Source organism: Petaurus breviceps, unplaced genomic scaffold, assembly GCF_028583685.1.
Source record: "Petaurus breviceps papuanus isolate PSGF00001 unplaced genomic scaffold, PetGlider_PUasm1.0 208, whole genome shotgun sequence".
Taxonomy (NCBI): Eukaryota; Metazoa; Chordata; class Mammalia; order Diprotodontia; family Petauridae; genus Petaurus; species Petaurus breviceps.
The window spans coordinates 27,053,766-27,081,526 of record NW_027185852.1 but is presented as its reverse complement, the minus strand read 5'-3'; the positions used below and the strand labels follow the sequence as shown (position 1 = coordinate 27,081,526).

Genomic DNA, 27,761 nt, shown 5'->3' with positions numbered 1-27,761 from the left:
TGTCTGACAGGCAGCTGGAGATGCCAGCTGGAAGTCAGCAGAGAGGCTGCAGCCTAAGTACCTCTGAGACTCATGAGCATGGAGATTTTAATGAAAACCATAGGAACCGGTGAGATCACCAAGTATAAAAGCAGAGAGAGAAGAGCGCCCGAGACAGGGTCCCGAGAGCCACCCAGTCACCGGGCATGACCTGGCTAAAGATTCAGCAAAGGAGACTGAGGAGAGGTGAGACAGGGAGAGAGAAAACCGGGACAGAGAAGCCTTGTGAAAACCTAGAGAAGACAGAGCCAAGGAGAAGGGGCAACTGACAGTGTCTGACACCACAGAGAGGCCAAGAAGGATGAGGAGGGAGAAGAGGCCATTAGGTCTGACGATTAAGGGATCCTGGATACTGGAGACAGCATTTTCAGATGAATGATGGGGTCGGAAGCCAGACTGTTCAGATGAGAGTGAGACGATGGAACAGAGAAGCCACAAAAGCAAGGAGAAGCATGGAACAAGAGGCTGCACAGATAAGCTGAGGCTTTTGGACGATGGATCAGCAGAGACATGGGTGAAGGTGGAGACAGCGGCAGCAGGCATCTATGTGGCTGCTTGATGGGAGAGAGGGGGAAGTAGAAGCCAAGGTTCTCAGCTGAATGGGGGAGGGAGGGAGGACACAAAGGTCTGGAAGAGCTGGCTAGTGACTGGGTGTCAGGGAGGGAGCTATAAGAGGCCCTTGCCACAGCGAGGGCCAGCGGACATGACTTAACACAAACGTGTCGTGCACTCAGTCAGCAGTTGTGTGATTTTCTCCGGCTTCATTCAGGAGCATGCGAAGAGGAGAGCAGTCAGCAGATGGAGGCAGTGGTCCAGGGCTGGGGATTGGCAGGGAAAGTCAGGACAAAGGAGCAGGGGGCCAGAGCTGAACTGATTCACCCAAGAGGTCAAGATGGATTAGGCTGTAGATCCAGAGTATGGCACATGTCTGGGTAGCTGGGGTGTGGTAGAGGAGGAGGCCATAGGCAATGAGCAAGGTGAAGAACTGGGAGACGGGTGTTTTGAGGGGGCATGGATATGTAGGCTGAAGTTCCCTAGGATGAGGGCAGGGGTTGGGGAGGAGAGAGGCCCTGAGCCAGGCACTGGATTATAGAGGAAAGAAAGGGAGAGTCCTGGAGGGCTGTAGTGACTGAGTGGTCAGTACCGACTGAGTGAACCTCAAAGGAGGAGAGGTGACTGAGGGATGCTGGGAGAGTGGGACCCTGGAAGTGTGATGACCAGGGAGCCAAGGAGAATGAGTGACAGGGGAACCTGGAAATGGAGGCCAGGGAGGCTGTACCAAGTCTCAGTGAGAGTCAAAAGATAGAAAGGAAAAGATGTAGGATAAGTAAGTCCGGAGGGTAGGGGACAGAGAATGGGGTTTGAATAATGATAGTCAGGAGTTCAGAATCACAAGGAAGAGGAGACTGAGTTGGAGTAATCACTAATGATTAAGTTCAGGTGGGTTGTGAACATCACTGGGGTGTGGTCTCAGGATAGAGTCCTCTAAGGATAGTGGGCAGCTCAGCTGATGGAATCCGGTTTCTCTCCTTTCCCTACAGGTAAGTTCTGTGTCTGGAGGGAAATAAAGCAGGAAGGGTCCTTGACAATCGGGAAGAGGCCAGCCTACAAGACCAGCATACAGAAATAGGAAATGGACAATATCAACACCAACAATTTTATACACAAGTTTAGTCATAAGGAGGGCATCGAGGTAACATGTGACAGGCAGTGAAGAAGGGCTGCCCCATGGTCAAAGGGGGAGGGTTGGCAAGTTGACTGCAAGGTCCACTGAGGCTGGACTGTGCCCTGGGGGAGGATCAGCCAAGCTCCAGGAAATCAAACCAATTCAGCAAACAATGGCCTACCCTTATGCTTGGTTTTGGGCAAGAAACAGTTCAGATAAGTTGTGGTCCTTGTTTTCATGGGGCTCCCAACCTCTGGGAGAAATGAGGCCTTATGCCCAGGTAAGTAAAAAAAAAACAGACAGAGGAAAACACCACAGCCCTGGAGGCCTGAGGGGAAGGCCTTCGGGAAGCTTCCATTTCTTCCATTCTCTCTGTGAGTTGGGGGATTCCAGGGTAGATATCTTCCTGCCACAGATGAAGGGCCAGTGTGTGGCCCTGTAAGTCAGCCATCATGGATTTATTAAGTGGCTACCATGTGCCACACCCAGGGCTATTAAAAAAAGGCCAAATCCCAGGCCCTGCCTTCGAAGAGCTCATATCCTAATGGGGGCCAACATCTGGGTCCCTATGAAACACACAAGGTAAAGCTCAGGACAGAGCGGGGGAGGTTTGGGCTGAATCCTGGAGGAAGCAGGAGGTAGAGATGAGGAGAGAGAACATTCTAGGCCAGGGGCACAGTCAGTGCAAACAGACAGAGGAACAGTAAGAAGGCTAGTGGAGCCCATGCAGGAGAGTAGTGTAAGAGGATTGGGAAGTCAGAATGGGGACAGGGCATGAAGGGCTTTCCAAGCTAAACACAATTTTATATTTGACCCTGGAGGTCACAGGGAGCCCATGAATGCTGGCTTCTTCCCTCCTTCCTCCCTCCTTCCTCCCTCCCTTTCTTCCTTCTGAGCAGAAGGATGACACTGATGGACCTAAACTTTGAAATGCTTTGGCAGCTCAATGTGGAGTGTACTAGAGGGGGAAGGCCTGATGCTGGAAGACCAAGCAGAGAGCTCCTGCCATAGAGCAGGTGTGAAGAGATGGACAGTGGAGACCATGTGGGAGGGGAGACATATACAAGAGATAGAAAGGGATAGAGAGATGGATAAATGGAAAGACAGATGAATAGATGGACGGATGGATGAATGGATAGATGGAGATACAGACAGATGATAGAGTGAGCAGCTGAGTGTGTATTAAGACTTTACCGGGTGCCAATCCACAGATGTTATGAAGGTAGAAAGGATATGAGGTAGGGAATGAATGATACATCAGAAAAACAATTCAAGATCTTAGGCCTCAATATCATCTTGAACTATGGCTTTTACGAATATCGAGTTCCCAGGAAGCTGCATTCACTTACATATAGACATCTTTGATGAGCCCTGTGTGATTTCAATACATTTTTTACCCGCTCATGTATTTCATCTGAGTTTGAAGGTGAGCACCAATCTGAATGATATCTGCAGACATAAATGACAGAGAGAGATGATTTGTAGACAAGGTGGTGGTGGGAAGACAGGTAGGGAACACTTTTCAATCCCCAAATGCCAGTTACAGACAATTATTCCTTCCCAACCCCTCCTCCACAACTGATAATATAGTCAAGATCCAAAAAGATTGCAAAAAAGTCTAATATTTGGGTCAAATCTGAAAAGACAAAATATAATTTAGATGAATTTCCTCCATTTGGATTTTAAAAAATGAAATGCTTAAGTACTGAATGGGGAAGCCACAGCTAGCCAAGTATTTGAAGGGGTGACAGGAGGAAGTGGGATTGACCTTGTTCTGACTTCCAAAGGCAGAATAAGGCCCAGAGGGGCAGCACATCCTGGCACAGCTGCCTTGGAAAATGGGGGTTTCCCAGTAAGGGAGGCTCAGGTATAACTGAGAGCAGAATGCTACGGGGTTTCTGGAAGACAGTGGTCAGTGTGAAAAAGATGGGAAGGACAGGCAGGAGGGGGCTGAGAGCTCCAGCTGAGTTAGTCAAGAGTGTGGCCTGGCAGCTGAGGAACAGCCCTACATGTGCTCAGCAGGAAAGGCTTGCAGTTCACTGTCATTGAATGATTGTGTTCAGTTCTGGGAGCCACATTTTAGGAAAGATAAGGATTGATAAGCTGGAGGGCAATCAGGAGAGGCACAGGAGTGGGAAGTGGCACTAGGGCCCATGGAACATAAGCATTAGCTGGAGGACAGATGAGTGCTTGCCCTAGGGAAGGCCATGCTCCTGTGCCCAGAGGCTTCTGGGTCAGGATAAACCACCTCCCGCTCTTCCCCTTTGAGGTTTCCCAACCAGACAACAAAGCTAAGGCCACAACAATGGCAGATGTGCCCCACTGACAATACGTGGGAGGACTGTCTGAACACAAGGTCGTGACTGTGAACCTTTTAATCCTCTGTTTTCATCAGCAGACCTTACCCTGAACTGCCCAGATACACACCCCCACCCCCTCCCACTGTCTCCACGCCCATGACACCAGAACCCTGGCTTCCACACAATAAGGGTACCAATAATATCTAGCATTTGCTAAACTGCATTTGGGTGTTATTTGACGCGTCCAATAACCCCGTGAGGGAGATGCTGTTATTAAGCCCCCGTCTTACAGGAGAGGAGACCAGTGCTGAGAATTTTAGTGACTTGCCAAGGGTCATACAGCTAGTAAGTACCTGAGGCAGGATTTGAACTTGGGTCTTCCCGACTCCCACTTCTAGCACCCGTCCACTCTACTCAAAACTTCCTCCCCAATATCCCATTCCATATCTGCTCACTCCTTTTTTTTTGCCTTTTTATTTTTGGAGGGCAATTGGGGTTAAGTGACATGCCCAAGGTCACACCGATAGTTTTTGTGTTAAGTGTCTGAGTCTGAACTTGAACTCAGGTTCTCCTAACTCCAGGGTCAGTGCTCTATTCACTGTGCCACCTAGCTGCCCAATCTACTCTTTAGTCCATGTACTGTGCTAAATCGTCCCCCTGCTATCACTGCACCCTCTTCTCTTCTCAATCTGGACTGTCTTTGAACCACCATCCTACTGATGACCATGCCTTGGACCAAGCTCCAATGCCAGCCTGCTCCCAGCATTCACCTCCTTCATTTGGTCACATGCTACGTATTGGAACTGGAGGAGAGCACAAAGACTGTTCTGACTGGACCATGTTACCAGCCTCAGAACTGGGCCCTCATCATAACAAGGCAATCTCCTTCTTGTCTGCCAATCTCACTCACCATAGCAGCTGTTACAAACCTTTTCTCCTGCTCCCCATGCTGCCTCATACTCCACCAAAAAGCAGGGCCATTCCTAGAGAATTCCTCTTCTCCCATTCCTCTGATGTCATCCCTCACTCTTCTCCAATGATAAGGAGGTCTTTCTGCTTGTCGAGGTCACCCCCCCACATGTCCCCATGATCCCACCTTCTCCTGCAGAGTGTCCCCACTATCGGCCTCCCCCTTTCTTTCATCTTCAACCTCTCCCTATCTACTGGTTCCTCCCATATTGCCTACAAACCTATCCAGTTCTCTCCCTATTCCCATTTTAAAATCCTCATTAGGTCTTCCCATTTCCCTCTACTATCTTCCTATAATTTCTGTCCTCTTCTCAGCTAAATTCCTTCAAAAAGTTTTTGAGAACTGATGCCTTCATTAATCTTCCTCTCCCTCTTTTAAAGTCTCTGCAAATCTGGCTTCTAACCCTATCATTCAACTGAAATTGCCCACTCCTAAGCTACCTGCAATTCCTTAATTGGCAGATTACCCCTCTTGACCTCTCTGCAACCCTGACAGTCCCTGACACTACAGGCACCTCCTCCTCCTCCTGACCACTCTTTCCTCTGATTTTTCACAATATTGAACTCCAGGTTCTCCTCCTACCTGTATGACCACTCCATCTCAGTCACATCCAGTTACTGTGGGGATCCCTCAAGGTTCCATTCTCATGTCCCTCTAGACTATCTTACTTGGTGACCTCATCAGCTTCCTTGGGTTCAATTACTTTTTTTTTAAGCAATTGGGGTTAAGTAACTTGCTCAAGGTTACATGGCCAGTTATTTCTGGGTGTGGTGCTGAGTATCTGAGCCCAGATTTGATCCAGGTCATCCCAACACTGGAGCCGGTGCTCTTACTCGCTGAGCCACCTGGCCGCCCCATGGGTTCAATTACTATCTCTGTGCAGATGACCCCCAGATCTACTTATCCAGCCCAAGTCTCTCTCCTGATTTCCTTCCAACTACCTGTTGGACATTTTGAATTGGATGTCCCACAGACATCTCAAACTCAACATGTCAAAAAGAGAACTTACCTTTTTTTCCTTATCCAAACACTGCCCTCTTCTCAACATCTCTATTACTGTTAAGGGAACCACTATGTTGAAGGAGCCTAGGTTCCCAATTTACATTTCATCCTTACCACCTCTCTCTTTCTCATTCCATGTACCCAAACAGTTGCCAAACGCTGCCTTTTTTTTTCTCTGTAACATGTTTCAAACATGTCCCTTCTCCTTGCTCACATGGCCACCACCCTATTTGGGGTTCTACCTTTTGTCTGAACTACTGCAAAAGTCTTCTCATTGATCTCCTGGCCATAAGTCTCCAACTCAACCTGAGTGTGTTACTACCTAAAGTGCAGGTTGGACCCTGTCACTCAAGAAACCCCAGAGATTCTCTATCATCCCTCAGATTCCGCAGGAGCCACTTGGTTTGCCATTTAAAGCTCTGAGCTGCCTGGTTCCTCCTCACCTATTTGCTGTTCCTAGTACTCGGCCTCCATCTGTACTCCTGGCATCTTTGTTCTGGATGCTCATCGTGCCTAGAGTGTCTTTCCTCCCTCCCCACCTCTGACTCTTAGGATCCCTGGCTTTCTCTGAGAGGAAGGTTCTTCTCCCATCATTGCCTCGTCTCCCCCGCTCCCCAGCTGTTAGTGCCATCCAAGTATTTATTAGGTGCTAACTATGAGCCAATCACTGTGCTAAGAGATGGAGCTGCAGAGAAAGGTAACAGCCCAGTCCCTGCCTTCTAATGAGGTGGAACTAATTATGTAGAGACATGATATATCCAGAGGAGACGGAAGGAACTCTGTATTTACCTTGCATGTCCCATTAGAATGCAAGCTCCTTGAGGATGGGACAAGGCTTTTTCTTTGTTTCCCCAAGGCTCAGCATAGCAGCTGGCACATGGTAAGCATTTAAGAAACGTTTACTGATCCATCCATTCTAGTGCCAGGGTTGTTATTTGAGGAAGAAAGGCCTGTTCTGCTTTGCCAAAGAGGACAATAGTTTGGAAGTCACCGAGAAGCAGAATTACATGTGATGTAATGACAAACTTTGTACAATTAGAGCTATACAAACACATGATGGGCTGCCATGGTGGGGAGGGAGAGCCCCCCTCACTGGAGGATTTTAAGCAAAGACTGCAGCAGCCACTTGTCAAGCATGTCAGTCAGCTAACAGGCATTTATTAAGGGTTTACTACATGCCAGGCACTGTGCTAAGCACTGATGCAAAGAAAGGTAAAAAAAGTCCCTAAGCTCAAGGGCTCAACTGCCTAATGGGAAAGACAGCATGTGAGTAACAAGGTGCATAAGTATTTATGAACCTGTATGAGTATGAAGGGGATGGAAGGCGTGTGAAAGAGGCAGCCATTAGCAGCTGGGAACTCCTTCTCAGCCTGCCAGGATTCGCATCCAGCTCCAGCTTGATAACTGTAGATATCTTCCAGGGCTCTGTCTCAGGCCCTCTTTTCTTCTTCGATCTTACTTTGCTCGGTGATGCCATGGATCCTATGGATTCAACTATCATCTCTATGCTAATGATTCTTTAAAAAACTTTTTGGAGGAGAGAGGGCAGGATAATTGGGGTTAAGTGACTTGCCCAGGGTCACATGGCTAGTAAGTGTTAAGTGTCTAAATCTAGATTTGAACTCAGGTCCTCCTGACTCTAGGGCCGGTGCTCTATTCACTGCGCCACCTAGCCACCCCCTCTGAAAGTTTCTGATTCCAGTTTTGTGTAACCTGCAAATCTGATCAGCACATTAAGTAAAGGAACACATTTGGACTTTCCCCAAAAGGATGCTGAAGACACTGCCTTCGGCTGACTTAGTTTAATGGCGCTGACATAAAGGAAGCTGTCTTCTCTACTTCTCTAAACAAATTGGGCAGATTCCCTTTTGATTTTTTCCTATGAAAGTTCTAACACACACATACTCCATTCACGGTTATCATGCAGATCATGCGTATGCGTGGCCATGTGGCCCAGGACAAAGGGGCACTGAAGACTTGAATTCAAACACCTGCACCACTCCTCCCTAACTGTGTGACTGGGGAGCCTGCAGTGGCCAGGACTGTCACCTGTGACACGGAGGAGCTAGGCCAGGAAGTCTCCAAGCCCATTCATTCCAGCTCTAAGTGTACGGCTTTCATTCAGACAATACATTTTGAAAAAGCTGAGACCGTTCATGCTTTTTTATTTGGAAGCTTTTTACTGAAGACTTTGCCTATTTTATACATGCCATACTTCAAACGTATTCACATTTGCACATGAGAACGAAGAAGACAAATCACAAATTCATCTTCATGCTAGGGCAGCTGTCAGTAATCCATGTGCAAATCAGCCAAATTGATCATTGATTTATAAAAAAAGAATTTGGTGAAGTTCATTCACTAACACATGCTAAGTGTCTACTGTGTGCTAAGTCCGTTGATGGGCTCTAAAGACAGGAGGAAATCCAGGGTTTTCAACAGCCCCTCAATGTCACCCATTGGGGCATGTGAGAAGTGGGTGCTAGTGCATCCCTGGCAATGGTACGCCTGTGTTTTGGAAACTGGGGCCAAAAGCTAAGCAGCTCCCAGTGGCTCTGCTCCAAGGTCCAGGGCGGCCCATCAGAGAATCCACTAGTCTGCGCTGTGGGATAAGGGATGCAAGAGAAGGACATGGACCCCCTAACATCCTCATTCGTAAAATTCCGAATCCCAACTATGATTAAAGAGAGTCTCAGCTTCTTTTTAATTAGCTTTCCCAGTATCTCAGCTGTCTAATTTTTGTAATAACTATAAAGCCTAATCCACATTTTAAGGCCTAATGTTAATATTTAAACCTCTTCAAGTCATCTCAGGGAGGAAAATAGCTTCTGAAATCTGATCTCATAATATTGAGAACATTTTAGGTTGTATTGGAGTTATTTCCTATAACGGGATTGAAGCAAAGCACCTCATTTAGAAGGGCATGCATTGCATTTGCCAAGTACCACTAATAAGTCTTTTAAAAGCAATCACGGCTTCTGAGGTTTGTGCCGATGTCAGTTCTTTGCTGCAGCATTCCAGGAAAGCTCATTGAATTTCATTCCCCGTTTTCCCAGATAAACAAAATAAACTTCAAAACCTGCATTCTTTGTCATACTTCCAATTTTCCCGGGGACACAGACATATTCGACAGTTACATCAGTTTAAATTGTTTATCGATTCCAATAGATTATATAAACACTTTGGAAGTATTGCTCAGTGACCCAGAAAAAGCCAGATTAATCAGCGAGTGGCTTATAATTCATTTTAAAGATGCCAGCCATGTTGAAGCACAATCAATGGGACAAAACCGTTTTTCCTCCCCTGGTAATACAACTAAAGACATTAATTTTTTTGTTTACTGAAGATAGGGGAAAAAAAATTCTGGTCTAAAACACAGGCAGTCCACTGTGGAGTATGTGTATGTAAATACACATTTTTTCATGTGAAGAGTCTGCCATACGGTAGATGAATAAAGTTCTGACATCTCTACCTAGAAATCACACGTTCAGAAATCCAGACAGAAGGCAATGTCTCTGTCTTTATGTCACTCAATAATGCAGGAAGCCCTTACTCAGCACCTACTGTGTACTAGGAACTTTTTGAAGTGTTGGGAATGTGGAGACAAACAAAGCAATATGAAGCCTGGCCCTCGAGCCCCACTGAAGCAGCCCTGTCCCGGCTCTCACACTGGCACCAGGCACAGGCTTCTCAGTCTCAGAACCACTGGCTCCAGTCTAAGTGAGGAGCCAGGTCATGACCCACACTCCCTCCTTCTCTTCTCCAAGGTGCTCCAATGTTCCCCCGTAGCAGCACCCCTGCCAAAGGGCCAACCCAGAGCACAGGGGATCATGGGCACAGAGCAGACTGACTCAACCAAGAAGCATTCACTGTTTCCCATGTGTCCCTTTCCAGGGGATACAAATTGTCTCTTCCACAAGCAGCCTACCTGTTATTGGGGGACACAACATATGCAGACACACACGTACATACATGTACAAGTATCTGTGTGCATACATTCAGGGTGATTTTTTGAGAAAAGGTACCAGTACCTACAGGGGTGGAGGGGGGGGGAAGGGAATGAGCATGTATGAACACACATGTATGAAGTGGCAGTGGAATCAACCATAGTCTAAGAGCAGAGGGGCTGAGGGAGGGCACACCAGGCATGAAGGACAGCCAGTGTAAAAGCCTGGAGATGAGAGATGAAGTATTATGTAGGGAGCAGTAAAAAGGCCAGTGCGGCTCTGGTGGACAGTAAGGGAAGCGAGGCTAGGAAGGTGGGCTGGGCCAAGTGGAAGCACTCTGAATGACCAAAAAAGGCTTTCCTATCTGTTCTAGAATGTACTGCTGAGTAAGTGAATGACATTAGGGGAGTTAATACCTTGGCAGCTCTATAGATAAGCTTCCCAGTGAGGCTTCAAGCCACTTCCAAACTACGGGGAAGAGCACTACAGCCCCAGGCCCTGATCTCTAAAGGGCTAGGGAAAGGTCAGCCCCTCTGCAGCACTCCCTCTGCCCAGGTGAGTTTACAAAGGGCTTTCACTCTTGTGAGCAGGTGCCACTGACCACAATTCATGGGTGAGGAGGCTCAGGCTCCCAGAGGGGATGTGACCCACTCCAAGCCCCTCAGTCAAAGTGCTGGACTAACAGCTGGAAAGGTCCCCTCCCCCCATTTCAGAGGTAAGGACACTGACCAAAGGGTAAAGAGACCTGCCCAAGGTCACAGAGTCAGTGACAGGCAGAGGTATCACGAGGCTAGGTCTTCTGACTCCAAGTTGAGACTCAAGTTACAGGTCAGAAAACCCTCCCAACATTCCCTCAAACCTGCCTTTCTTCTAGAGGTGTGTTTTTCCCCTAGAATCAGATATTTTTAATTGATGTCTGTGAAGTTGCTTTCGATAAGTCATTTCCGTCCCCTTGGTCTCCTCTGAGCAGGGGTCTGCTGCAGGCTTGCCAGCCGCCCCAGGTGGGTAGGGTCAGGGAAGGCAGGACAAGAGCCCCTTCTCCATGGGAGGCAACACGTAAACACCTCAGAACACACATGCCCCAGGCACACGGCCAAGGGGCAGGAGACGTGGAATCCCCTCATCATGCCCTCCTTGGGGGTGACTTCCACTCCTCTTCCCTCCTCTCCTGGAAAGCCTTTCAGGGAAAGCAAGGCACTGTCTCCAGATAGCATTGGGGATGGGGCCCTTCAGCTACAGCCCTGAGGGGGCTGTGCCTTGGATTCACTTTCACTGTCAGACTCAGGCTTTGTTACAATACAGAGACTCGCTGGGCTGCTTTTATCTGCTCCATCTGACAGGAGATGGAAGGATCTGAGGCCCTCAGCAGTCTGAGCTCCTGGAGGACAGGGACCATCTTTTGCCTTTCTTGGCCTCCCCAGCCCTTAGCACAATGCCCGGCCCGCAGAAGGCATTTAATAAATGTTTACTGATAGATTCACTGGTGGTGTCTGCTAGGATTTTCCTTTTTTCAATTCCGGGAAAGCTCACTCTATCACAGAAATACAATCAAATTTCAAAATCTCACTTGAAATCCAGCAAATTGCCAGAGATGGCAAAAGATGGAAATATTGCCCACTGGAGGAGCTCTGAGACTTAAGTTTCTCATCTATTAAGTGGGGACCTTGGACTAGATGATCCTAAGGTTCTTTCAAGATCAGAGTCCACAGAATGCTCACTCTCTGATCTCTAGACCCCAGGCACCTTCTCTGGCTGTGCCCCTTGCCTGGCATGCCCTTCCTTTTCCCCTCCACCTCCTGGCCTCCCTGGCTTCCTTCAGGTCCCAGCTGAAATCCTACCTTCTACAGGAAGATGTTCCTGATCTTCTCCTTCCTGACCATGTCCTGTCTATCCTCTACATAACTTGTTCATTCCAGTTGTTTTTGCATGTTGTCTCCTCTATCAGACCCTGAGCTCCTTGAGAGCAGGGCCCATGATCTTGTATCCTCCATGCCTAGCACAGCACCCAGCACACAGTAGGTACTTAGTAAATGCTTATAGAGTGACCAATTAGTTTAAGACTGACTCCAGATCAAACATTCCAAGGGCTCCCTCAGCTCTGGCATTCCATGAGTCCATGGCCAATGGGGATTCAGGCACAAAAGCCACAAAAGGGGCCTTGACAACTTGTGTCAGATGGAACACTTCAGGCACCACCTAGGAGTGAAGGACTACCCGCCTGCACTAAGAAAACACCCTGAAGGAGGGTGGGCCTCCGCCTGACTGGGCAGGCTTCCATGACTGAGCAGAACAGCCCTTACCCACAGTGGAGGATTCCCATACTCAATAAGGCAAATCACGTTAAAAGTCAAGGCCAATGAGCACATCCTACCTGGTCCTTGAGCAAGCTAAGAACTTGTATAAACTCCACCCCATGCTCCCAAACACTCACATGGCTGTTCCTTTAAAGAGTTTAAAGTTCTGGGGGCCATAGGACTGCTGGACACACACAGGGCCCATTCAGGAGAGGCCTGCCTGTCTGTCTGTCTATCTAGGAATCAGCAGATGAGGTGGGCGGGGAGCCCCTTCCCTTCCCCATGTGGGGATATCTGATGTGCAGAGATTGAATGAGCCACAGTAAGCAGAGCTGAATGCAGAGATCAGCAGAGGGGCTCATCCTTCTGCAGCTTCCCCCCCCCCCAGTCATTTTCAAGGGCAGCATGCTGGTACATGTCTCTGAGCCCAGAGGCCTCTGAGGTCCTAGATGGTCAAGTTGGATGGGACCTTAAGGAACAGGGAGTACCCCCAGCACTTTTCTATTGGCCATCCAGGTGGAACACAAGCCTCCCTGGCCCCAGCCCACCCTAGCATCTGCCATGAACTGGCCAACTCCATCACACTCTGGGTGCCATTCAGCAAACTCTTTCCCCCACCAGCTGTTGCTAAGCAAGGTTTACTAGTGGAGGCCATTCGTTGATGAGATGCCACCCCCCCCCAGCTCTAAGAGTCTGTGACCCTGGGGAACCCTCAGCCCAAGTGCCTCATTCTACAGAAAGCAACAATTGGATTGTCTGAGCCTTTGAATTTACAAAGCACTTCTCTCCTTCTGATGATCTCTAGAGGCTGCTGAAGCCCGAGGAAGCTATAGATCTTGTCCAGTCTCAAGACTATTAAGGGGAAGGGCTGGAACCCAGATGTTCTAGACTCAAGTTTCCAGGACACTGCCTCAGCTTCCCCAGAAATGACAAATGACAAAACAAAGGTTTAGAGAGGCAGATGATTTTTCCAAGCCCCCCTTAAGAATCCTGATCAGAGAGGGAGAACACAGACAGCCTCACCTTTCCCTCAGAGTCGACTGATTGAACACTGGACTGGGAGAACGCTTCTGCATTGATGATGGTGCTGAGTGGACCAAGAGAGCCCTATCCATGTGGTGTGGCCGAGACGGCCTTGGGGCAAGGCATTCTTCACACCTGTCAAGAGAGTCTTCACGGTCTCTTATATGAAATGGCTTAGTGATCTGTTAAAAGACACATTAGCAGAGTGCTTAAGAACCCAAGGATCAGAAGCCCAAAGCCCCATACATGAGATAAAGTGCAGCCAAAAGCTTACTCATTGGATGGCTCCTTCAGCCCACAATCATTCACACAGCATGACCAGGAGTTACCTAAGGTCACATATGAAGATCAAAAGCCAAAAGACTTCCCTTAAGGCCCCAACAGCTAGTCAGGAAGAGTGCCCGCAGGGAAAAGGTCCCAGACTCACAGAGCCTTGGAGCTCACTTCCTCTTGCACCAAAACTTTCAAGCGAGTAGAGCTTTTCCACAGGAGACCATGGCCCCTGGAGAGAGTGAGCATCCCCATCACTAGAAGACCATGTCAGCAATGGCCCAGAAAGGATTTCTCTCGAGTTCTTGCCTAACTAAGCAAGGAGATATCTGAGACTTAATTTCTGACTCAGTCTGTGATTCTCTGGTACATCCTAGATTCCTACAGATCCTACAGCAACGGGGCTAGACCAAAGCTGCTTCCAGCTTTAAACCTGTGATCCTAGTTTTACAGAGCAGGAAACTGGGGCTGAGCCCTCTATGGATGAGGAGCCCTCCATCTCCATCTGAGAAAGGCAGAATGTGGCCATGTCCTGGCTCCAAGGCCTGCTGCTGTCCAAGGTGATGATGGGCTGACTGGCCAAGGATTTGCTCACGGTGGCCAGCTAGAAGCAGGGGGGAGCCAAGCAGTATCAAATGGTCAACAGCCAAAGAAGCCTAAGTCAATTTGAGTCAACAAGCACAATCAAAAGAGTAAGAGACTGAGCTTAAGTAGCCAAGTAGTGCCAGCAACACGCGGTCCCACTCAGAGGGATGGCAAAGCAAAACTTTGGACCTGGCCTTCTGGCCTGACTCTGACACCAGGCTGAGTCTTTCCTAACCAGTCAGTCTTCTCATCTGACACAGAATGGCAAACACCACAGCGCTAGAGAAAGGGCAGCTATGTCTATAGTTGTACAAGGTCAGATCAGGTGGCCTTTGCCAAGGCCCAAAGACAGACACCAATGATCAACATGATGTGAGATCAGAAGAGGGTGAGGTCAACCTCTGACTGCAAAATGGGGAGCTGAACTCAGTGACTGCAGCATTAGCTGCCAGTGCTGATCCTGCCCTCAGCCCTGGGACAGGAAGTCCTCTGCCACCACCTCCCTCTTGGGTCTTTTGCCCATTGGACTTTGTATGTGGCAACATTAGTCAAATGAAAAATACAGTGATCCCTGAGAAACTACCTAAGGGGGTTTGGAAAGGTCTCCTGGCAGAAGCCTTGAATAGCCATGGATAGCTGTGATTCTGTGCTCTGCTCCTGGTCTGCTACTGAGCCTGGACAGACCACTGGTGTGGGGCACTCAGTCTTTATGTGTCCAGGGCTGAGCAGGGGCCTTTTACAAACATCAATGGAAGCCAGTATTCATGGAGAATTGCTGAGCTTAAAGTGAGGAGAGGAGGCAGGGCAGAAAAGCAAGAAAGGCACTATTTGAATTCTGCCCATAGAATGCAACTGTAGCAGGGGAGTGAGGGACTTAGTTAGCTGGCACAAAAAGAGCCATTTGGTTTCAACCTGGGAGACAGAACTGGGAGCAATGGGGGGATGCGGCCGTGAGACAGACTGCAGCCCAGCATGGGGTAGAGCTTCTGAGTAATGAGGGCTGTGCCTGGAATAGGGGGAGCATCCCATCTCCAGGTTCCCAACCCAGGGTGGATGAGCTGTGCTTGGGGAGGCCTGGAAGGGGCCCCTACCTAGGAAGTAGCTGCCATAGCTGCCCTCTGACAGGCTCCTCTAGCCAGCTGTCCTCTTGGATCCCCCTTTCTATCCATGAGAAGTTGGTAGAGGCAAGAAAAGAAAATCTTACTATGTGATTAATCCTTGAGTCTCCCTACTTGGCACAGAGATATTACATTCATCCCCTAAACTGCTTTTTATCAAGGGGGAGAAAAAAGAAAAGAATTTGGACAATTAGGAATTGATAAAAGACCTGTACCAGTTTGGGGAGGGAATGGAAAAGAACTGGCTTATACTGGATCAGAGGACAGAAGGGCGGCATCGTCCTTCTCACCCCAGCCTGTCCACCACCAGGCTCTTGGTGATCCTGCCTAGTCCCCTCTCCTGACAGCACCTCCTATATGGCTCTCTTCCTCTCCTAGCTCCAGGCTTTCATGACCGCTCCCCAGGCTCAAGTAACCCCTAGCCCAGAAATTACTTTGAATTTACTTTAGATAAATGTCCTGTTGATTTATCTGCATGCATGTTGTTGCTTCCCAAGCAGAATGTAAGGACCTTGAGGACAGAGCCTGTTTTGTTCTTCTCATCCCAATGCCTTGTACATAGTAGGCATTTAATAAATCCTCTCCTAACTTCCTTTTCTGCCTTCATTCTCTGTCTTTTCATGGAGCTAAGTGGATCTAACTGTGAAGTTAACGGATCTAAGGATGTCATGCCCTGCTCAAAACCCTGCACTCACCTTCTATGGCCTCTAAAAGAAAGAAAAGTACTAGTCCACAGCACTTTCCCTTCCAGAAGACAGACGTTCTTCCTCTTCCAGACACCTATGAGCTCTGTCCCCACACCTGTCCCCCTGCCTGTTCCCCCCCTTCTCATCCCTGCCTCTGAGAATCCCAGCGCCACATACCCCATGAGGCCTTTCCCAAGCTCGTGGCTACCAGGGCCTCCCACTCCTGAAATAACCTTGCATGTATTGTGTACATTGTGTGTTCACTTACACATGCCCATGTCTTCTCCTCCACTTAAAGAACAGCTCTGAAACCTCTCCAGCATCTTTGCCAAGAAAACCCTAAAAGGGGTCATGAAGAGTTGGACACAACTGAAAGGATTGAATAGAATAATCCTACAATGACCTCTAAGAGTTCAAGTGAAAGGAAGAGTCCCATGTCTCTCACTTCAAATCAAAAACTAGGAATAATTAAGCTTAATGAGGAAGGTATGTCAAAAGCTAAGCTAGGCCAGAAGCTAGGCCACCTGATCAGTCAGCAGCCATCAACATCGAGGCAAGACCCTCCACCAGCAAAAAGATTATGACTAACTGAAGTTTCAGATGATGGTTAGCATATTTTTTTTAGCAATAAAGTATGTTTTAATTAAGGTATGTACAATTTTTAGACATACTATCATGGTATAGTGTAAACATGACTTTTATATTCACTGGGAAAATAAAAAATTTTGTGTGACTCAAAAAATTAAAAAAAACAGCTCCGGGAGAGCAGGGCTTCCTTCTGAACCCAGGGCCTGGCCCACAGTAGGTGCTTCATAGATACTGACCAACCGATGGGAAAATTCTTCCAGTTTCATTCTAAGGCCCACTGGATGTTTCCAATGACACAGCCTCAGAGCTGGAAAGGGCCAGGAGGCCAGTGAGTCTGACTTGAACCCACAGGGCTCTTTTCACAGTTACAAATGTCCTTTCTACAAGTCTTTTCTCCTGGATGCTAACCACCCCCACCTTGGCAGAGCCCCACTCAGCAGATATCATATCTGGTCCCTTTGTTCCAGGCTGCCTTCCTCTGAACAATTTCCAACCCATCAAGTTCTTCCTCAGCCCATGGGGCCCAGAATGAAATTCCATATTCCAGGTGTAGCTAAGACCTATGGAGGAGCAGGAAATCACAGGGAAAGAAAAGAAGGCTCAAAGGAAGGGGAGGGGCACACACATGTTCCAAATTGCAGGTAAATGAATAAGCACAGGCTGGTCTAGGCTGAACCAAGAAGCTGGTCTTGTAGTCAGGCACCTGCCTCTTCATCCAAGGACTTTAAAATAACCACAAGATGCATTTGTCATATTCTCCTTTGGTCACCTGTGTCTGTGTATGTCATTCCTTATTCCCTTGCCCTACACCAAACAGGAATCAGACTGTCATCTTCTTTTGTGCAGAGACAGCAGAGTGCAGGGGAGGGAGCCTGAGGGCTCGGCTTCCTAGACTCATAGGAGCAGAAAGGGACCTGAGAGGGGAAGCCCAAATGCCTCCTTTTCAAGATAAGAAAACAGGCCCAGAAAGGTGCAGACCCCTCAAGGCGACAGAGATCTGAATCGAAATTCCTCAGTTCGGAGTAGCTCTGCTCTGGCCCTGCTCTGCCACTGGTTTCAATTCATCTGTGCAATGGAGGGCCTGGATGACAGATGCATCTTAGGGACAGGACCCCATGGAGAACCACAAGATGTTCAACCAGCAGATGTAACAGCAAAGGAAACTTTTCCGTTTTCCCAGAGAAGGGAGGCGATTTGTCCCAGGTCACACAAGTGTGGGCACAAAGACTGAGGGCCAGGTCCTCAGCATCACAGCAATGACGTATTTAATCAATGTTGGCTGGATGCTATCTCTGTAGGGGAGAAGCAAACCTGACGGCAGGTGAAGGGAAGGGGAGAGGGGAGATAGAGAAGAGGCAGAGTTAGGCCTGTTGTCAGTAAAGGCTTCCTGACAATGAGCATCGTCCCAAAGCGGGCTGAGCAGCCTTAGAAGGCGGCAGGCTCCCCCTCTTTGCAGGTCTCTAGGCTGAGACTGCAGGCCACCGCAAGCCAGCCTGTGAATTCCCTCCCAACTCTGAGATGCTCAGATCCCTGAATAAATTTTGTTAGAAAATAGTAGTGCTTAAAGGTCTTAGGAATGTGATTAATTAATTGATAGCTATACTACCTAGACAGTACAAACAATGGTTTTCTCCAATAACTTTTTTCTTTTTAGAAATCAATTTTAATTAAAATGTCCTAGATAAAGAGTCTCTACCCCATGAATGCTTTTCAAGTGGGTGACCTGCATGTGCAGGAGCTCTCCAAGGAGACCCCAGCAGATTTAAATTGGTGGAAGTGCTGACGTTTGCTAGCTTCGAGGCCCAGACACCATCAGAAACCAGCACAAGTCTGGGTCTTGTGTCATGCCCAGGTGGCTCGTGGTATCACTGATTATGTTTCTGTCCCCAGCTTTCTCACCGATTCATTAATGGGAAGGGCAGTCATTCAACAGCAGAGCACTTCTCAGAGAATACCAGACACAAGGGCCTCTGGATTCTGGAGCGCTACCCTTCCGTTTAAAGCCAGCCCCTCATTTACAGATGAGGAAAGTGAAGGACAGAGAGGGAGGATCCTTGCTCAAGGTCCCACAAGGTCTATGTGGCAGAGCCCGGTCTCAAACTGAGGTCTGCCAACTTTCTGGCAGGTCATTCCACTACATCAGAAAGCAAGATGTCTGAACTGTAACCAGTCCAGCAGGGGAATTTTCAGGGAAAAGCACATGCAGGAGGAAGTGATGAGCTGGGATATCCCATCTAAAGCCCTCCTTCTCCTTTTGTAGAGGCCCTGAAACAATCTGGATTCTTTGGAAGCTGATTGAGAAATCAAGGGGACCAAGGCTCTAACCCCCTCAGATATTCACTAGCTATGTGGGCAATCACTTCACTGCCTGGGGCGGCTTCATCTGTCAAATGAGCAAGCCAGATTCCCTAGCCACTAAGACAGGCAAAGATGAGCCTCTCAGATTCTGGCAGGCCTTCCAGGCTTGCGTTAATCACCTCTGCCAATTCCAGGCTGCCCTTCCTCTGGGACTAACTCACCCCCTCCACCTTTGGTCTCCACAGACTCCATCTTCTAGGCCCCTGCTCTAGGCACAGAGTGCGCCCTCCTTGGAAAGAAGAACAGCGACTAGTTCTTTCTTGTTGGTGAGAATCAATTCAAGTGAATTCACACTGACTGAGTAATCCCTACATATATGCCAGGCCCACTGCTAAAGAAAAGTGGAATTGTCCTGGGAAAAGAGCCTATATTATAATCAAATGCTGAACAGAGCCTCCCTTTGGCTCCTTAACATTTTCAAGAAAGGAATTTGCATTAAGACAACTTAAAATGATTGGCTATTCAGCTTCGCCTCCTTCCCCCAAGTCTCTATTCCTCCCCCATTGGCTGTTCAACACTTCCTCTCACCTCTCCTGGGCCACATCACCCCAACTCCCCACTCATGGACATCCTCCATGAGCTTCCTCATTCCCCCTCTCTCCTCACAAATGACGAAGGTGCCTTTTTCCTCACCAAGGCTCTGACGTCTGTCTGTCCATGATCCCATTCCCCGACCTCCTATGTCAGACTGCTTCCAAAGCATCCCCCCACTGTGCTCTAACAGTCAATGTCCCCTCATCCATGGTTCTTTCCTGTGGCCTACGATCACACTCCCCTCCTTCGTTCCTCCTAACAAAACGCTCGCCAGTCTCTACTTTCCCTGAGGGGTCATCCTGGTCCCACTTGCCCTCCTCCTGCTGCACCCTCATAGGCTGGCCTCTTCCTGGTCTCCTCCTTCTGGACCTTTGCACCATATGATACAGACAGTCATCCTTTCCTTCTTCTCTCTGAACTGCCTGTCACCCTGCTCCCACCCAGCTGACCTCACCTCCTCTGTCTCCTTTTCTAGATTCACTAGGCCGTCTCCCTAGCACCCCATGCCTCTGTCCTGTTCTAGGCCAATCCACAGGTATCTCTGCATAGTGACTTACTAACCTTTTTATGTGATTAAAAAATGCCATAAATTTCAGCACCATAAGAAAGACCTTCCTACCAAGCAGAACTGTCCCACAATGGGAAAAGCTGCCTGAATGAGGAGGGAGTTTCCCACAAAGATATCATCCAGTCCAGCCCCTTCCAAGGCTGAGTAAAGTTCAGTGACTTCATGTAGAAAGGAAAGCATGGTTCCTTTATGCCCCAGCCAACACTCTACACTGCAGGCTGACCATTCTCTGAACACACCATGTACATTGTCAATCCCAAGCTTTTAGGGAGATGCTGCTCCCTTCTCTCTGGCTATCCCTCAGGGCCTAACTCAAGTTATACTTCTCTGAGAAGGCCTTCCCTAACTAGCCCTGGCCATGTGATTCTTCAGCACTTCTCTGGTCTGCTTAGGCCAGCATTTACTTCCATACTAGAGGGTCAATAATAATGAGAATAAGAAGAATTGAGTGATCAGTAAATACTTCTAGAATGAATGAATGAAGTTGTAGCTAGTTGGTGTAGTTGGAAAGAGGCAGGCTAGGCCTGAGGTCAGAAGACCTGAGTTCAAATTTGGTCTCAGAAATTTACTAGCTATGTGACTCTGGACAAGCCACCTAAACTCAGTTTGCCTCAGTTTTCTTGACTGTAAAACTGGGATAACAATAATAACACCTGCCATGCAGGGTTATTGTGAGGATCAAATGAGATGATATTGGTAAAGGGCTTGGCACAGTGCCTGGCACATAGCAGGCACTATATAAAAGCTCATTCTTTTTCTTTCCCCTTTCCCCTAATGAAAAAAAAAATATGTTGCTTGTATTTGAGAAGGTTCCATTTCAGCAGAGGCAGAACAAAAAGCTAAAACAGAAAGAAAATATGTAATAGCTGCTGAGCTGCCATCACTGCTGCCAATCACACAAAGACATGACCAGTAATCAGAGGGACCTGGAGAGAGGCCCCTAAGAACTGAGAAATGTCCCTGGAATGGGAATGGGAATTTGAAGATCTTCCCTGCCCCTTAATAAGCCTAAGGGAATTTGAGGACCTTCCCTGATTTGAAAATATACTCTGCCCCTAAGAGGCTGACTGTGGTCACACAGAGCCTGTGGGGGGAGGAGTTTGCTGAAGGATGAGCAGAGCCCACAAGAGAAGCTGGCTTGTTTTTCAGGGACACCCACACATTGTTACTTTGTGATTAGGCAGTGGGTCCTGAGGGTTGTGATGGTCTCTGACCCAGGAGAAGCCTATATATACCCTGATGCCAGGTTTGGCTTTGGGGCTCACTTTGGGGAGAGTTGTGTGATTAGGCTAGATGAGAGTCTAGGCAGCCATTGAGCCCCTGGCTTTGAAAACACAGATGCTGGTGCTTCTCTCTCTGGTAACTAACTATGGAGGTATGTGATGGTCAGACAGCTAGAAGCCCTGTCTGTTGGTCTGTTGAATTGTATTACTTTCTCTGTATTTTTTGTCTGCTTGTAATTTCTGTTTGTATTTTCTGAAGTTTGGGGTGCTGACTTTTCCCCCTGAACTCAGTAAATGGTTTATGTATCTTTGATTAAAGTAAGATCGTTAACCTCTTTTGGGTTGCTTTCCTTTAGAAAAGCAGATCAAAGAACCTATACTAGCAGCCATCCTGGGTATGCTAGGGTGCTTGCTGCTGTAGTTCCTGACAGCTGTCACCACCCTGCCTGAGGACAGGAGCAGAATCACAGGGTCACAAACAGCCTCTCTAGCTTTCCATTATTGGCCACCTTCATGTTAGGTATGTATTTTATGTGATGGAGTCACACATTCACACCCTCCCTCAGAACAGACACAACTTTTATCCTATCTTCTCTGACCTTTTCTACACACCTTATATTCCTTGGATCGGTAGTTGCCGAGATGAGCATGATCTGAAAAAGGAAGTTACAAAAGAATTAAAATTAAAAAATATTTGATAACATAAAGAAAAGATCAGTAGTCTTGCTTCAGCTGTTATCTTTACTGTCATATTATTAGAACATTCAGTCACTTCTAATTCAAAATTCAAAAGAGCTCTGTACTTCTCAGGATGATGAAATGGTACAGAAATCAAACCCATCCCAGACAGAAATGATTTGATGAGCAGTTACATGTCACTGGGGGAAACAGCCCAAGATGTGGCCTGGGAAGACGTGGGTTTGAGACCCCCATGCCTGGAATACTCTCCTCCTCTCTCTGCCATCTGCCCTCTAGGGCTTTCTTCAGCCAAAATCCTGCCTCTCTGTAAGAACTTCTCTGCTCTTAATTCTAGGACTTTCCCTCTGTCCATTATCTCCAGTTTCCTCTCTCTGTAGCTTGTTTCTATCTAAGCTGTTTGCATGTTGTCTCCCCCAACACACTGTGAGCTCCTTGAGGGCTGGGGCTGGTTTTGCCTTAATTTGTATCCACAGTGCTTAGCACAGTGCTAGCACACAGTAGGTGCTTATCCTATCCGCACCCCCTTTTACTAGCTGAGGGACCACAGACAAGTCACTTCTCTTTATTTTCCTCATCTTAAAGTGAGGGAGTTAGAATACATACAAACCATCCCTGGACCAGGAATGCCCTGCCCACCCATCTCCTATCTACTGAATTTCTCCTTAGCCATTAACACCCACCTCCTCCAAAGCCTTCTCTGATTCCCTCCTTTGGAAGGGTTAGTAACAGCTTCTCCCACAGCCCTCCCACTGCACACTTTTCTGTAATTTTTAACATACTTACCAAGTGATATAATATATGATAATTAGCTACATTTGGGTCTTTTCCTTTACCAGACTATAAACTCTATGAAAGTAGCTTATGAGGGGCTAGGTCTTATCTAACTCTGTGTCTTTCCCAGCATCCAGTATCGTGCTATGCATACTTTATATGTGTGTGTTAGATGCTGTTGAATAGTCTTCATAGTCTGCCATTTTATGACTGTCTGGATGGCTATTCTGGGGAATGCTGCAGAGAAGATACACAGATTGGCCTAGATGTCTTTTGGAAGTTTCTCCAATTCTGAGATTCAGAAGGGAAAGAGGAGAAACTGGGGGGAGAGGCAACTATGAGAATTATGCCCAAAGCATTATGAATCCAACTTAATGTGAGATGAGGAGATGGCTGCCACCTGTAACCCTGAGCTCTCCCTAAGTTGATCACCACCCCCTGGCCTTTGGGCTGGTTGTGATCACTCTCCATTGTGAGTAGGCCAATGTTTTGACACTAACTAGAGAACCTGGTGTGTTTAAAACACAGAAAACCCAGCTTCACTCTCAAGTCTCATCCAGCCAGTATCTACCCAAGCCAGCTCTCTCCACACAGGATAGGACACCCGGGCCTATATCCCTAGACCTTCCAGAATTCATGTCCCAAGCCCAGGGGAAGTCAATCCACTTGTCTTTGGAGCTCTGGCCCTAGAGTCTAGCCCCACAAGACTGACTGGGCCCAAATCGGGCCACAGTGTGTACAGCCCCACCCCAGACACCAGGCCACACTTCAGCTTCACAGCCTGTCCAATTAGCCACTCAGTGTTTTCCACTCTCACCTCCTCCCCTAAACCCCCTTCCACTTCCCCAGAACAAAATGTCCTTCCTTGGTCATCTCTCCTTATTTGTCTTGTCTTCCATATTTGAATGTAAGCTCCGTGAGGGCAGGTGCTGTCTATATTTTTAACATTTGTGCTACCAGTGCTTAGCTTAGAATGACAACATCTTAGTATTACCACAAAAATTGTTTTGCCCTCTCAGACTCCCTGAAGGGTCTGCAGACCACATTTTTTTGTCTTTATCCATTTGTTTGTTTACTCTTAGTTTACAAGATTCAGTTCCACAATCCCTTGAGTTTCAAATTTTCTCCCTCTCCCTGTCCCCCCCCCCCCCCCCTTTGGGGCAAGCAATCAAGTTTAGGTTCCCTGACCCCCTTTTTCAAAAATGTTATCCTAGGGAGTCTTGTTGTGGGAAATACAAATTTTCCTTTGAGTCTGTTTCTTTCTTTGGGCTCTCTGGGTTTTCCAGTGTTTTTTATACTACACAGTATTTTATTTATTTATCTCTCCAGCTTTAGTTCCTGACGTGACTAGATTCCCTGCTGCATTTTTGCAGAACTTCTGGGGGGGGAGGGTGCAGTACTCAGGCCCAAGCACATTTTAGGTCCCCTGGGTTCTTGTGTGGAACTTTTCCACCAGGGGCTGCCTCACTTTCCCTCTGAGTCTCAAGGCATTGGATCATCAGGGCCTTCTCTGGTATTTGCATATAGGGTGTTAGGAACCTCAGAGACCCTAGGCCTGTCCTGGTCTGAGGAAGGAGGCACTCACTGACCATTGCTGGGCCCTAGGTCTTCCAAGGTTCCTATCCAAGGTAGCTGCCCTCTCTTGCTGCCTGGGACACAAAGCCTTGCAGACTACACCTGTCCCCCGTCCATCTCTGCTTGTGCTGGGAGGCTACCCTTCACTGGTGCTGGTTTTGCTAGAGGATTTCCTTCCCTACTGCCTGTCAGCTTCTGGCTGAGTTTTTGTATAGTTCTAGAATAGAAAAAAGTCATTCCCTAAGATTCCTCATTGGATTTCTTGATCATTATTCAGGATGGTGAAGGCATCAGGGTTTTGCTAGAGAAGGTATAAGGGAGTTATGTGGTCATCTGAGGTGGCCATTTGGGCTGGAAGTGTAGAATTCTTAGGTTAACAACATTTATATTACCTGCCTTCCAGGGTTGTTTTGAGGAAAGTGTTTTGTAAACTTTTTTAAAAGACTGTAAATGTGAGCTATTCCAATCAAGGGATATCAGTTCTTGGCTGTAGGAATGTTTTAACACCACTGCTCAGAGTGGGTCCTAACTCTCCCAAAGTTAGCCGCCAGCCAGCTCTACACATGGATGGTGACTCTAAGTTGAGCGCTGTACCCCACTTCCCCATTTGCCAGCACAAACCAAAGGGCCAGGCAGCGGTGAGGGAGGGCCTCCTTCCAGAGTCTGGGCCCCAACACTCCTGGGTCTCAGCAGGCAGCCTCCAGAACAGTATCCCTGGAAGGCACACTTGTTGGTGGCCAGCTCTGTCTAGCTGAGTTAGGCTGATCCTCAGATATCAAAAAGTCAACTGCTGGGCCCAGACTGAGAGGATGGGGGATCAGGGCAGGTTTCATAGAGAAGGTGAAGCTCAAGCTTGGAGGATGGGTTTGGTGGTGGTGGTGGTGTCCAGTCATCTTAGTCGTGTCCAATTCTCTGTGACCCAGTTTGGGGTTTTCTTGGCAGAGATACTGGAGCGGTTTGGCATTTCCTTCTCTAGCTCCTTTTACAGATAAGGAAACTAAGGCAAACAGGGTGAAGTGACCTGGCCAGGGTCACCCAGCTAGTGTCTGAGGCCAGATTTGAGCTCAGGAAAATGGGTCTTCCTGACTCCAGGCCCAGGACTATCCACAACACCACTTAGCTGACCCTAGAAAAACAGAAAAGAGTGGGCAGAAGCAATCTTTCCTCTCCATACTGCTAACAGTTCCTCACCAAATCACTGCACTCTTAACAATGGTTAGTAACAAGGCCCAAAAAAATACATGATAAAAATGAAGAAATGCGACCTATACTCAGCCTACAGCTATAAAGAAATGAAGACACAAGGACAGGCCAGGAAAGAAGTTACAAGACTTCTCATTACCTCTACATGATGCAGCGCTGGGCCTTCCTCACTGAGAAATCTCATGGGATAATATCTCTGAATCACTGGAGGCTAGTAGCAAAGACAACAGTCTCTCCTCAGCTGAAACCATCTAAACTGTTACTTACAAGGCTTAACTTTGTCCCTTTATTCTAAGGATCTCTAAATACTCAAGGAAAACTCTGTTCACCCTTAGAACAGTAAGCCCAGTAAGCTTGCATGTAGACGTGGTCAAGGACAGAGGGATGAAACCCCTTCACCAGAGGGAAACAAGCCAAAGATGGAGCCAGGAATAATAAACTATTATTCTCATTTATAGAAATGCTACATTTAAATATGTTGTTGTAGAAACATAAAAATACAAAATGATGTAAACATTATATATTGTAATGATATAAAACGCATAAATATGAGTAATACTACTACTACTAGTATTGTTATTTGTATTTCTACAGAGCGTTAGGTTCCCAAAGCACTTTACAAACATCATCTGAGATCCTAACGACAGCCTTGGGAGGACGGGGCTACTGTGATTTCCTCTTTACAGGGAGGAAAATGAAGCAGACAGTAGCTAAATGATTCTTCCAGGGTCTCCCAGCTCATCAGTGCCTGAGGTCCAGCAGTCTCCAGCACTCGCTGCCTCTACAGTGTTTTAAGGTTTGGGCAACGTTTTCTCACCAATCCTCAGAGGCAGATGATACTATTATCTTCATTTTACAGATGAGGAAATTGGCAGGGAGAGGTCACGGGACTTGCCCAGGGTTGTAAGCTACTAAGCATCTGAGGCAGGATTTGAATTTAGGTCTGACTCCAAATCCAGACCTTTGACTCCAAAATGCACTTGCTCCCATCAAGACTGGTGAATATATTAGGTCTTAGCATGGAAGGGGAAGCAGGTCCACATGGAGCTCCATCGTCACATCTGCTCTCTCCCACACTGACCAAGGGGAGCTCATGGGCACCATTCACCAAGGAATGGGTTTGAATACCTGCTCTGCATCAAGAAGCCTTCCGGAAGTCGGGGACAGAGCTGGCGTCTCACAAGAGGAAATCCCACCTGCCCTGCACAGAAGCCTCTTCAGGGAAAAGAAAGCTAGAGCCAGGGCCCTGCACAGATCTTTCTTCATGACAGTATCTCCCCCAATGCTTCTCTATCAGTAAAATGGGAACCATAATAATGTGACACTCTTCCTCTAAGGAATGCTCTCTAGTGTTTTTAATAGAAATGGGTGTTGTATTTTGTCAAAAGCTTTTTCAGTATCTGTTGAGATAATCATACTATTTCTGTTGGTTTTGTTATTTATATGGTCAATTATATTGATAGTTTTCCTAATACTGAACCAACCCTGCATTCATGATATAAATCCCACATGGTCACAGTACATAATCCTTGTGAAATATTACAGTAAGCACCCTGCTAGTATTTTGTTCAAAATTTTTGCATTGATATTCGTTAGGGAAATTGGCCTATAATTTTCTTTATGTTTTAACTTTTCCTGGCTTAAGTATCAGCACCATATTTGTGTCATAAAAGGATTTGCCAATTTTTCCAAATAGTTTATATAGTATTGGAATTAATTATTCTTTAAATGTTTGATAGAATTCTCTTGTTAACCCATCTGGCCCTTAAGATTTTTTTCTTAGGGAGTTCATTAATGGCTTGCTCAATTTCTTTTTCTAAGACAGGGTTATTTAGGCATTCTATTTCCCAATCTGTTAATCTAGTTAATTTATAATTTCATAAATATTCATTGATTTCACTCAGATTGTCAGATTTATTGGTATATAATTGGGTAAAATGTTTCCTAATTGATTGCTTTAATTTCTTCTTCATTGCTGGTGATTTCACCCTTTTCAGTTTTGATACTGGATATTTTGTCTTCTTTCTTTTTTAAAAAATCAAATTAACCAGTGGCTTATTTATCTATCTTACTGGCTTTTTCATAAAGCCAGCTCCTAGTTTTCTTTATTAGTTCAATAATTTGTTTTGGGTTTTTTTTTTACTTTCAATTTTATTAATCTTACCTTTGGTTTACAGAATTTCCAATTTGGTACTCAACTGGGGATTTTTCTAGTTTTTTTTTTTTAGTTGCATGCTCAATTAATTGATCTGCTCTTTCTCTATTTTGTTGATGTAAGAATTTAAAGAAATAAAATTTTCCCAAGTACTGTTCTGGCTGCACCCCACAAATTTCCAGATGTT

General features: G+C 47.0%; 1 protein-coding gene across 2 annotated transcripts in view; it reads right to left on the bottom strand.

The window, feature by feature from the left end:
* Window positions 1-27,761, bottom strand: part of LOC138165204 (spermatogenesis-associated protein 6-like) — a 117,855-nt gene that overhangs the window by 29,490 nt on the left and 60,604 nt on the right. Inside the window, exons 9-11 of one of the 2 annotated variants that reach the window (XM_069093326.1) lie at window positions 21,784-21,824; window positions 13,242-13,423; window positions 3,055-3,154 (exon numbers count right to left, since the gene is read on the bottom strand). In XM_069093326.1, coding sequence (XP_068949427.1) covers window positions 3,055-3,154; window positions 13,242-13,423; window positions 21,784-21,824 — 323 coding nt within the window. The remainder of the gene's footprint in view (window positions 1-3,054; window positions 3,155-13,241; window positions 13,424-21,783; window positions 21,825-27,761) is intronic. The other variant, XM_069093325.1, reaches the window with a different exon arrangement.